Source organism: Poecile atricapillus, chromosome 2, assembly GCF_030490865.1.
Source record: "Poecile atricapillus isolate bPoeAtr1 chromosome 2, bPoeAtr1.hap1, whole genome shotgun sequence".
Taxonomy (NCBI): Eukaryota; Metazoa; Chordata; class Aves; order Passeriformes; family Paridae; genus Poecile; species Poecile atricapillus.
The window spans coordinates 76,520,652-76,533,916 of NC_081250.1; the positions used below are offsets into that span (position 1 = coordinate 76,520,652).

General features: G+C 32.1%; 1 protein-coding gene across 2 annotated transcripts in view; it reads left to right on the plus strand.

The window, feature by feature from the left end:
* CDH18 (cadherin 18) overlaps positions 1-13,265 on the plus strand; it is a 168,737-nt gene that overhangs the window by 93,069 nt on the left and 62,403 nt on the right. For both annotated transcript variants that reach the window (XM_058831761.1, XM_058831760.1), the window contains exon 4: positions 9,788-9,955. In XM_058831761.1, the coding sequence (XP_058687744.1) occupies positions 9,788-9,955 (168 nt within the window). The remainder of the gene's footprint in view (positions 1-9,787; positions 9,956-13,265) is intronic.

Below are 13,265 nucleotides of genomic sequence, written 5' to 3' on the forward strand. Positions count from 1 at the left end.
CTTCCCTGATATGAACTTCCATCACCAGTAACACCTGTAGAGCGAAAAACTCATCAACTAGATTACTGGATTGACAGCTTAGTCCTAATTGTACTAAGAAGCTTTTTGCCTAAAAATAACAGATAAGATTCTTTACTGGTGTCAATCAGCATAACTTCATTACCTCGATATGAGGTATCTGGATTTATACTGCATCAAGATTGACAATATGAGGTCCTGCTCACCCTCATCGGGTATATACTTTAAGAAGGTCTTAAGGAGTACGGACAAGAAAAGTATTTGACAGTTCCAGACATGGCAGGTGATAATAGTTGCAATATCTGCACTAGAAAAACTCCTATCCACTCTGTATGGGACTCCCCATTCATCATTCATCATGATATCATGGATTTTTATGTTTTCCCTAGTACATAATTTCTTTAATTTCATATGTAGATACTCTAAATCTCTTTAGATATGCTATTTCATATAACTTCAGATCATTCTAGAGATTTAGAAAATGGAGCAACACATTCAGAGAAATGCTTGTTATAACAGATTAAATTTAGGGGATAGACTTCTTATATAGACATATATAAAGAAAACACTGGGTAAAAATCTGTGCTTTATTCAATTAAAGAAGAATGCTGAAAAGAATTCAGAATGAAAACTTCTATACTGCTCTGAATTGCTGTTTCATTTTGTCATTATAATTAGATACGGGGTATTTTTATATAGCCTGTAGTGTGGTGTCCAAGAAGAGTTAGGCCAAGAATAATAATTTAGGCTGACAATAGGTAGTTAAAAAAAGTGAGCGATTGGATGTTAAATAAACAGACTTCTTCCTTATGAACTTTAAAAAACGATCTTACTCCTCCTAAATGTTAGTAGAGTAGTGAATCAGGTTGTTTTTTTTTTTTATTTTTAATCTATATTTTAAAATTGCTGTAATAGTATAATTTAAAGTAAGCCATGTTAAAGAAAACTACTTTGCTCTTTGTTATTGAAAGTTTATTTCCTAATGATTGGTTTATAAGTACATTTGAATAAGTTTCAATGAATCTTCATGTCATTATTTAGAACATGCACTTAGAGCAATCATTGACCTTTTGTATCAAACTTTGAATCAAGGTAAGCCTATTATCTGTATTGTCTTACTGTGAATTTTTTATATGAAATGGAGAAATTAAAAATAATTTTAAAAAATTTTATGTGCTTTAGAAAGGACAGACTGAATATATTAAGGTCCACTTTTTAAAGTCATTCCAGGCCCTCAGAAGGCAAGAATTTGGACAAGATGAACCCCAGTGAAGGAAAAAACAACCCTGACACTATTGATCTGTTTTCTTGCACTTTTTTTATTAAGCTTATTGATGACTGAGCAAGTAAGCTGAGTCTTAGATTGGTAGGTTTTGTTGTGTTCTCATGGGGAGAATTAAAAACTGAAGGTACAAAGCAAAGACTGTTGCATTTTTGAGTAATTTTAAATGAGAATGGTAAGTAGGAAGAAGAAAAGGAAAGGATAATTTTTTTTTTCCTTTTCTTTTTTCTTATAGAACCCAGCATGGAAGTCTTTAATATATGATGCTTGAAATTATGGTACTTGTGCTTTGATTCATGAAGTTGTATAACTTCCCTCACTCTGGGTGACAAAATCATGACTTTTCCAGGACAAACAACATAATGTATGCAGAGTTATTCTTAAGTAAGTCTTGGTCCAGTAAGAGTTTTTCAGAGTCAGAGACAGAATTTTCAAATTTGTGATTTTTCTAAATTCAGAATAATTTCGAATGCAGACAGTGCTTGTTTCAAGTCAAGAGGTGTCCAATCCTAATATGTACAGCAGAAGTTGAGCATTTTGTTGAATAATGTATTCAGTCAAATTAGAAACAGCTGTATAAAATTGAGTTGTGTCATATTTTATGCTTTGTGTGACCTTACTATGAAATTTTTAATTTACTGCAGTGTGAGAGTGCCTCTTTTCCACAAGTTACCCCAGTAATTCAGTAATGCAGTAATCATTTTCTTGATAGCAGTGTTCTGTAGCGAATGAACAACAAAGACTGCTGTAAGTGAATCCTAAGATTTATTGTACTTCCGGGTAGAGATTTATCTTTTCTCTGACTAGATCTATCTGACTTTTGGGTTAATAATTCCTGATTGAATCTAAACAGAAGTCAATAGCTACCTATTATGTCACCTTATGCACAAGGATTTTGTGGATGTTTGGTCTAAGAAAGAAAACAATATTTGTGAACATGTGTCAGATTCTTTATAAGATTCCTTTAAATTTTATTTATATATCACCATAATTTTTGTGTCCATAAGAAAATTCTGAAAATTGTGGTTTGCCTAAAGCTGCCACAGACACATTTTCGGCATTTAAAAATATTTATTTGGTATCTGCCATAGCTCCTTAATCAGCCTTCTGTTTATCCAGAGTAGTTTTAGATCTTTTTTTCTCTTATGCAGTTTGAACTAATACTTTTTATTATGTGAATAGATTAGGATTTTTATACAAGTACAGAAGCTTCAAAGAATTTAAAATTGTTTTGGTCATTCATTTTGCTTTTCAAGAGAACATTATGATAATATTCTTTTCTAGAATTTTTCTGTCAAGGACCTCTAAGGAAACCAATTACTCATATTTTGAGGTAGTTGTATTATATATACATATCTACATATTTACACTCTGATACACTATATCCAGCACTAAAGCACTTCCCACAATTAAGAATTGTTTTTTTATTGATGGTATTCTGCTGGTTATTGAATTTAATAGTTTTTCTTTAAAAAGGTATTAGCTTGCATGGCCACTTTCATAGGACATTAATAGAATTGTTTTCCTTGTAATCCAGGTATCCAGGATTGATGAAAAAAATGATTCACACTTGCAAGTTGACACCAGTCCCAGTACATTTCATTCACATTTTGAGATAAGCATTCTGAAGTGCTCAGTAAGGTTGCACCTTAAGTGACTTAAAAAATTATGTTATGCCATACTGCTGTAACATCCATAACATGTTATACAAGGGTCAGTGAAGCACTGCTGTTCAGTAGAACACTCGTGGCTGTGTAAGGAGTGAGTATCACAAGGAGAAAAAACCCCAACCAATGTGTAAATGCTTGGTGTGTTGCCTAAGCCGGTCTTCTTACTAACAAATAATCTGAATTATATGTCTTCTCCTTGTCAGTCAATTGTAATTAAATTATTCAACAGACAAAATTTTGTCTAGATGTGGGATCTTTTCAAGACTGTATGTTGAATTCAGTTTTTTTATTAGCTGGGCACCACTTTGAACCTATTAGAAAAGGGGGGATTTATACCAGTAGTCATTGTCAATCTTCTTGGCCTCTTATCAAGGTGATCTACTTTAAAAAAGAAGCCAAAATATTATTCAAAATAATGGGAAACTATGTTAATTATCTCCAATTATTTAGATATATTATTATGAACTTATTAAAGAAAAAAGTTTAATTTGCATAAAAAATAATTAATTAATAGTAGATGGGAAATATGAAACAAAATCTGTGGCTCCATTTTTATTTTCTTTCATTATGAAGGAAGTAGTAAGGAGCTTTGGATTATTACTGGAATATTAGCAGTTTTAACCTTCATCTGCATCTTTGTAATTTTCATTCAAAGTATAGATTAAAGATATGTTTGTGTAGGTCAGAAGGTATGTGACATTACAAGAAGAAATGTTCAATACTAGCGCTCTATTCTATTTTAAGAGAGCAGGATTTCCAAGCTTTTGAATATAAGTAGTTAATTTTCAGGTTGTTTTAAACTCTTGTCAAATGTGATGTCCTTTGAGAAGATTCATGTACTTAATTCCCATCTGCTATGTTCAGAGGTTCATCCCCTTTTTACTTAATTGTTTTGTTTGTCACATGTCATTAGTTTGTTTCTCATCACATAGGATTAAATTCCTATAAGAAGTTTATATCTGAAGAAATTGCACTTAACAAGTAATTTAATTGCTTCCAGCACTCTTTACTCTTGCCTGTGTTATGGCAGCAAATTTTTAATTTAATTAATTTGATTGTCCCACTATGAAAACTGGGAGGTGCTGCGATCACATTTGGTATCCATGCAATTGCCACATAAATTGGTGTATTTTCCACTCAGTGAAAATTTCTTCATATTCCTTGATTTAGGAGGCATCAGCAAAATACCTTTTTTCATCTTGTAATTTCTGTATGTTACTCATGAAGATGAATAACATCTTAGCCTTAGAGAAGGCTATTTTTTACTAATAGTTATTTTAAAAGATTTTTTTTCTCCTGGAGATATTAATTGTAATACAATCAGTCTGGTCAATAAACTACTGCTTTTAATACCAAATGAATGCTATTCTAGCCTATTTCTTTAAAATGTTTACTATTTTCCTTTTAAAATATTCTTATTTTTATTTTTTAGCAGTTGTCCTTAAATGTTGGATTCATGTATTTCATTTCAATACTAATTTTCTTTAAGGAAGGCTACACGGTCTTTTGGTGCTATAGTCATGACCAGAGAAGAAAATTGACCACTAATTCTAATTTCTATAGTGCTATGACTTTCATCCATGAAGTGTGAAGTGTGTTCCCTGTAAAGGAACAAAATGTTAGTTATATAAAGCAGATCTAAGTCAAAGGGCTAGATTTAAAACCATCTTTGTTATAGAAGAATTCAGAATGTAATAAGTAAGACCATAAGCTTTATATTGCAGTTTTGTGTTTACAGTTATGTTTTGAACTAAATCACAAATTCAAGTCAACGTCTATTGAGAGTTCTAAATTTTAACTTTATTTTGAAATTTTAAGGAAAAAAAAGTATTTGCTGACTTTTTAAGTATCTGTCTTAAAATGGAAAAATTGTGCTTCTCTTTCAAGGTGGAATAATGTTAGAATTTGAAATGTGTTTTAATATATAGGATATGTTCAGAATATTAAGTTACAACAAAATAGGCTAAATTCATACCCTAGAAAAAGCAGTGATAAAAAAGTGCTTTCATTCCAAAAGAAGGAATAATATTATTGAAATTACCACCTGAAACACTTTAAATCCCTCAGTAAATTGTAAATCCCACATTTAGTTAGCTATTAAATAGATATTTAAAATTACATTTGAATCATAATTGTCTATGATCACAGCATGACAGATATATTAGAAACTAGAATATGGGGGATCATATGTGACCCACCGGTCTTTCATCAAATCTCTAGAGACCATGCTTATTTTCCAACAACAGAATGGAAATTTTCCAATCAAAAAATACTTACTTCCCCATGACAAAATACTTTGCCATTAAAGTGGAGTTGTGTGATTATTTTATTTTTTGTTTTCCCCACTAAATAGAAAACCTCTGAGCTCAAAATATTAAAATACACCCTGTTTTATTGGGTGCAATTCAGACATCATTCAGGAGTAGGCTGTAAAATAAAATTCTGCAGTGGTTACTGAACCTAAATGAGTTCTTACTTTGTGTAAGGAAAAAGATAAATTCTTTCAAGTGTACCAGACAAATAGGTAGGTACATAGTAAAATACTTCAGTAAATGCATAGCTGCACACCTTGCTGGGAAAGATATTTTCTTAGTATTTGTCTCCATTTGAATTAAAAAGTCTTGATTTTTACAGTCTCAGTTACTGTAGATCCTTCTGATGTAGCTTTTCTTTCATGTAAGTTAAATGGTTCTTCACAGAATGCTAAAAAAGAAGACATAACACATTGTCAGATGCTGCAGAGCATAGAAGTATCTTTAAGAAAATTTGGTAAAAAAAAAGGTATTGACTGCAATTCAGTAACAGGAATTAATTCAGAGAGCCTGAGAGGTTAGTAAAACTTGCAAAAAATAAAGTTATTTTCAGGGCTTTCTCAAATCCAGAAATATTCAGGAAAAAGGAAGAAAAGGAGCTATCCACAGTAGCAGATATATCAATCTTTCATCTCAGTGTTCTTTTTACTCAGTTTTATCTTATACTTTGAGGACAAATGCAGGACCATCATGAAGAAATTTCATGATTGCAAAAGGTTGTGAAGAACTTGCAGTATAGAGAAAGAAGCTTTTGTGGTTATGGGAAAGAGGAGGAAAACCATAATCAAGTTTAATAGCATTATATAATAAAATTACTTATAAGACATATATAGTTTCGTTTTAAGTAGTCCTGTGAATAGCAGGGGCTTGGACTTGATCCTTATTGGTCTAATTCACTTTAAGAGATTCTATGGTTCTACAGTAATTCTGGTCTCATTAATTTGGAAATGTCACTTGAGAAAAATGATACGGGTTTTATTATTCAATTAAAGATCAGTCATCAATATCATGTATTCCATATAAAAAATAAAAATATTGCAATTAAAATAGGTGTTATTAAAATCTTACCTGGAAAGTAAGTAGGTTTCTCATCATACATGGTCAAGAAAGATAGATTCAAATTGGAAAATTTTATTTTCAAAACTGTCAAATTGTTACACACAAACAAAAAAAAAATAAAATTAAAAAAACCCTAGAAACACTGGTGTGCTTTATAGGTGAATAAACTTAGAAAGGAAGTTGGAAGAACATGTGTTCTGGGAGAGCCTTCCATGTGGGAAAAAAAACCCCATCTCTCATAATTTTAAAATGGAAATAGGTATGACTATTTGTAAGGGCAGAGGTCCAAAGCTGTGTGTTCTTCTTAGTTCCATTCTAATAGATTTACCCGTCCATATGTTGCATTTGATTTTTGACATAGCAGCCAAAGTTCTGTAATAAATTCTTTTCTTAATACCAGAAACAGTATGGCGTGTACCTGTAATGACGCCTACATCTTGTTTTTTAAATTTTCTTCTTTTCCTTCCTACTAAAGATGGATAAATATTGAAGGCATAGCTGAAAGTACATGGTTAACAGGGTCACAGTGCTGCCTTAAAAAATATGAGGCAAAATTAAGGCTGTGTTTAAATTTAAAAAACCTGTGACAGCTTTCTATTTCAGGTTGTTTTTTTTTTTTTTGTAACTGTTTTAGTCAGGGAAATATCTTTCTTGAGATGAACTTCCTGTCTTTTTGTGGGATATATAACCCCTGCCAAGCATACAGAAGATACTCAGGGGCAATTCCAACTTTAAAAGAAACTAGAGCATTTAATATTATCTTAGTGAAAAAGGCAACTAAGTTCTCTTCACACATTTTGGGATCAATAGTGAAACTTGAGATTATACATGATTTTAATGCTGCACTGCCAGGACAGTTGGTGGAGCTGCTAGTGACAAGGACAGAGCATTAGGGTCCTCACAGTAGTTACATACCTCATACTGATGATATGATTTCAAGATGTATAAATGTATATGAAACCAAGGAAAAAGAGGGAACTGAATCTTCTCTCACCTTCTGCCTTCAAAACTTTAAAACTACTTTTCTTATTCTAGCCTTTGCATACAATGTTTTGAAATTAAGAACCTGCCCAATTTCATTGTCTCAGTTTTCAGAGAAGAGGAATTTGCTGCGAGACAGATGAAATGATGAGTCATGATCAGTCATCCACAAATTCTTATTAACTATCTACATATCTTGACTCAATATCATACCCCTTGAAGCAAACAAAGAGGAAAGTAAGCATTAATCAGGGGAATTTCTGTTTAAATTAATTTCAAATTTAAGTGGCAAGTGGCAAATACTAGGGAGGATAGTGTAGAAGATATGTTCTACTATGTTACATTTGGTCTGTTACAAGTTGAAATGGAAGGTTCTTTTAAAAAAATCCCATACTTCTTATGTACATATGCATGTACATAAGCATGATACATTTGGTTTCAATGTAAAAAACTAAAACAATTAATTTGAAAAGTCAAAGCAGGACATTCTCAGTTCTAGTACATTGCCATATTCCTATTTATCTCTAAAATGAATTCTCATTAGAGTAGTACCAGATTTTGTGAACCATATTTAATTTGATGAAATGCATGTTTAAATTATAGCAGTTCCTTTTATCTAAATGACTCCATAAATTTCCTTTTCTAAATGTATAGTGTGTATAAGTCGTGGTTATTTTCAATATATCATGTTGCAATTTCTGAAAAAAATATCTATTTCAAAAGGTACCATTTTAAGAAAAAAACCACTGATAAACTAAACTAGACTGGTATACTATTTTCAGCCAGTTTGTCCAAATCTATACTTCTGATGAAAAGTAACTTACAGTGCAAAACTGTGTTAAAATAATTCTAAAACTTCATGGATACTTAAAAAATATTCTTTGTGCATGGATCTCCTTATTTTTGTGTGATTTGCTTTCAGAAGAGAATGGAAACAATGGTATAAACTATATGAATTTTTCCATTTTATATGTAATAATGGCTAAATGATTTTATTGAAGAAATGCAAAAAAAGGTATTTTTAAAACACAAGGAAAAATATGCTCTTGAAAATACTTTTTACATAATCAGAAACTGTGGGAAATCAAAAAAGCTTGAGAATCGTGCTGCACATAAAATTCTTCTAAAGAGTATGGCTCTACTTCTTAAGATTCTTTGCATTAGTAATTATTATATGATTAAAATTTACCCAGAAGCAACATCTGATGATGCTATGGTATCTTTACTTACTGGTTATAGCAAGAGCTCACTTTCAGAATCCAACAGAAGTTAAGCTAAAATTTTAGCTCTTTAAAAATGTAATGTTAATAAATTGGGCATTTTACATATTTCTTTATTAATGTCTATGAAACTCTCTCTAGTCTATAAATGTATTTTATGTATTGGTGTGCTCAGAGCTGGACCCAGCACTCCAGATTTGATGAGCAGAGGGGAAGGATCCCCTCCCTCAACCTGCTGGCAATGCATTTCATGATGGAGCCTGCGAAGATGTTGGCCTTGTTCGCTGCAATGATACATTGCTGGCTCATGTTCAATTTGACAACCGCACCAGATTCTTTTCTGAAAAGCTCCTTCCCAACCAGTCGGTCCACAGCATGTACTGGTTCCCTACTACTGCATTTGACATTTCTCTTTACTGAATTCCATGATTTTTCTGTCAGTCTGTGATCAAAGAGATTAACAGGTTTAATTTACGGGTATCATCATAGGTGAAAAAGGTCTCCTTATTGAAGCTGTGCCAACAGAGTTGTCTGTTCCTACTTTTATCTTAATCTTTGCTTCTATATGTATAGGTAACTAAATGTGAAAAAAATTCTGATGATGATGGATAAAAAATAATAGAATTTTAGCATCATTCTATATTGGTTTTCTCTCTCTAACATAGTAATAACAATAAAAAGCTTACGTTTTACTTTGCAATTATTAAGTCAAGCATAAACAAAAATCTAATCTTGACATGTATCCAAAACAAAACTAAATATCTTAAAAAATTTTCAAATAAGAAAATCTAGCTTTGGGGTAGTTTTAAGAGATATGATTAATATTAAGATATTAATTAAGAAATTATATTTTGTTAGAATTTTGTTAGAAAACACCTTGTGTCTTATTCCTTGGGTAAGAGTTCCAAGTAATTAGTTTTTCTATTAAGTAGCTATTTAAAGAGTTAGATGAGAAAAACTGTTCTTTTGGCAATGTAACTTTGGGTCTGGAATGTTACGAATGTTAGATTAATTATTTAATAATAATTGATTTAATAAATATTGTTTGAAATTCTTCACATTATCCAGCAGGTCTACTGTCTAGCAGCATCTAGAGTTGTGTTTTATGCATGTATATATATGGCACAAATAACTGAAAACAGCTTAACTCCTCCTTTCCTTTAAAGAAAAGTTATACCCAGCCTTTGCTTTTGCTTGAAGAAGCAAATCTTGATCTTTTGTTTGTTTGTTTTCTTTCCCTCACAGGAGTCATCAGGACTGCCTTGCACAACATGGACAGGGAAGCCAGAGAGCATTATTCCGTTGTCATTCAAGCCAAAGATATGGCTGGGCAGGTCGGAGGGCTGTCAGGGTCAACAACTGTAAATATCACACTCACAGATGTCAACGACAATCCACCCAGGTTTCCTCAGAGTATGTACAATTTCAACATATAACTGATTTGAAAATCATGTTGATTTTCAGTGAAGTAAGAAGCCATTAGTGAAATCTAGTTAGTAGTCAGATTCATGGGGGAAAGGCCACTTGGAAAGCATTTGGATTAACTAACATTTCTAAATTTTCCAGTATTTCCAGATAAAGCACAGAGACGGCATAGCTAAAATACTGAAACCAGTAAAGATTTCTTTCAGTATAACCAATGGATAATATTGAGATGGGTTACAAAAATACACTGTTCTCATATGTGGGTTATTGTCCAGTCCTTGTTAAATTCATATTTCAAAAACTGTGTGATTTTGATCCCACGAGGGAATGATGATGTTCCTATGGCAGAAAGCAGCAAAAGGCTGTTCAATAAAATATTTAATACAACATGCCTTTGGCTACTTCATATGCATCTATCAAGTGGTTTTGCTTCTGCTTTCTCTATACCAAACTAAACTTTTAAGATCAATTACTACTTTTCAGCTGGTCAAAACCTAAGGTGTTTGCCACTATTGTTGTGCAATGGTCAAGTCTGACTTTGTCAGAGTGAAATTAATTGTTGGTGTTGATTTTAAACAATATTATCACATGAATATATCAAGAGTAAATACCAGAACAGAATGTCTTAATGCGACCACTAAAGGGAAACTAATTTCTGTCCAGCACTTTGGGTACACATTGATCTGACACAGTAGCTGAAATCTTGTAGGAATTCTGAATTCAGTCGACAATTCATTCAAAATTCTTCTGGAACATAAATGCATTTTCTCTGCATATTCACTCAAAGCCAACAAGAATATTGTAATCTGGCTCAGACATTGTGTGAGCTATTGTAGAACATAATGGCCTGGTAGCTATAGGTACATCCACCAGGAAATGCCTTAAGCTGTTTGAATGAAAAGATTTATAAACAATAGTATAGATCACAAGGCTCCAAGGAAAAACAAAGCTCCCAGGTTATACACGTTATATAAAATCTGGCCAAACAGTAAGTAGGCTTATTAAGAGTGTTGTAGAAATGAGTATCTTCTCTGTGCCTCACAAAGACTTGAAAACATAAAGTTTTTCAATCACATCCTTAAAAACAATATTTTTGGTTTTGTGTTTCACAAATTCTTCACTGCATCCATCATTCTATTTAATACTTCCTAACAATTGGAAAGGCAAAAGATAAGGCTTACCTTTGAACAAGAGCTAAATTAAAAAGACAGAATGTCTTAAGTTTCCTGCAGACTCAATGGATGCAGGAATGGATCCCTACCTATCAGGTTTCAAGAACTGTCCTCTTTTATTTTGAATGGAAGGGTTTAAATAGCAAACTGATTGGCAAGCAGAAATGTACATTGGCACATGCATTTATCTGTATTAATACTTTTTTCAGAAGTCAAAGAAACATAAAATGTTTATATTATAATTTATACATTTTAAGGGATTCTAATATCATTGAAAATTACAAAATATTTCACATTTAATGAAAACTTATAAAGGCAGAATAAAATTGCATCTTAATATTTATTCTTTTCAACATAAAATGTTATTTCTAGAACAAATCTTGAAGAATTTGAACATTTTCTTTCTTTCCTTACAGAAGATTCCTATATGCAGTTATGAGTGACATTATTTCTTTTCTCCTTTTCAAGAACTATATTTTAAACACCTTGCAAAAGAGCAGTGGCTACATATTAGTAATAGAGAATGAAAATACAGTTGGTCTAAAAAAGGCTGTGTTACCATCATGAACTATATACACAAGTCTTTCACTAAAATAAATAATGTCTTTGTTCATTTTTCCTCTGTTTCCTTTGTGTGCCATAATTTTCAGTTAAATTTCTCTTCAATTTCCTTATTAGACGGAATGCTAAATGAAACTTACTGAGGCTTGTCACATTCAGAATTGAATTCAAGGGAAGTGCTAACCAAAACTGCCTATATCGAGTGTATAACCCTTGGGACAGGCTGAGCCTCAGCTAAACCACAGACTTTCTTTTGGTTAGTTTCCTTTTCTCCGTTACCATACTTGTGAGTTTTGAATCTGATTCTAACTGTATGAGTACCTTACTTGAAAACATGCTGGGAAGTACATCTGATTGATGCTGTTATTTTTTGTTTTATTTATAAATATACTTTGTTGTATACATTTAAAAGATAGTACCTTTCTGGATTTAGAAGATCAGTGTTCATTAGAGATGCAAAATGCAGTAAGATGTGCAGGATTTTTCCCCTTAAAGAAACACTTTAAACCACAACTTAGAAATAAAGGTTGTACATATATCTGTTTGAAAGGGTTTACTGTGGTTTTCTCTGTATTCATTCTAAATAGAGCTGACTTCCTTTCACAGAAACTCCTAAAAGAAGAGCAACAGTTTTCCAAAATATAAATAAAATCTTGGAGGAATAATATGAAACAGGACTGTATAATTTTATCAGTCTTATTTCTGGTATAGGAAACATAGCTGAAAAATTCTGATTGCAAGACAGTAGTATGTCTCAAAAGTAGGAAAGGGGTTGTGAATTCAGCAGAATAGCCTGAAACCTCACATATTTTTTGCTTATCAATTACTTCTTGTGTGTCTTGTACAATACTGATTTCCTTCAACATCATAAATTTCCTTTCTTCCAGGAGACAAGTAATAAATGAATTATCTATTCAATGTAGGCTGACAGACAGTGCTCTGCATTGGAAGATTTTTGCATCTCTCAGTTCTTGTTAGTATTACCACTGATGGATCCATGTGGTTGATGACTAAGGGCCCTAATTTCATAGTCATAATTTAGTTCATAATTTGCCAGAAGATATTCCATCTTCTAATGGCAGTGTTATCAGCCTTGAACTACATCAGAGTATTCTGTATATTTTTCTTTCAAGAATTCTCTCTGGTGTTGCTTAAGATGAATAAATTTTCTTTGTTTTGCTCAGTTTAATATGAGGAGATTCTGATAGCATAAAGATCATCACACTAGGCATAGGCTTCTATTGACATGCTTTATATGTCAAGTGCTAAGGATTACATTCTGGCCAGTGTGTAGATCTATAGTTGCTGTGTCTAGACTCTAATTTGTAGATTTTGGTTTTTGATACATCTAGCTGAGTTCCCCAGGATAAAGCAGAACTGAAATACAACTCATGACTTAAAACACTTTTTATAAATCTTGATTTTTGAGGCTTGATCGTTTCATGGCAATAGTAAACATAACATGAAATTATGTATATGCGTAATTAGTTTGGCCTCTCTTTTTGCAATATCATTGTATGAAAAGTGCAAAGCCATGTTTAAATAGGAATGTGATATGAAGATAC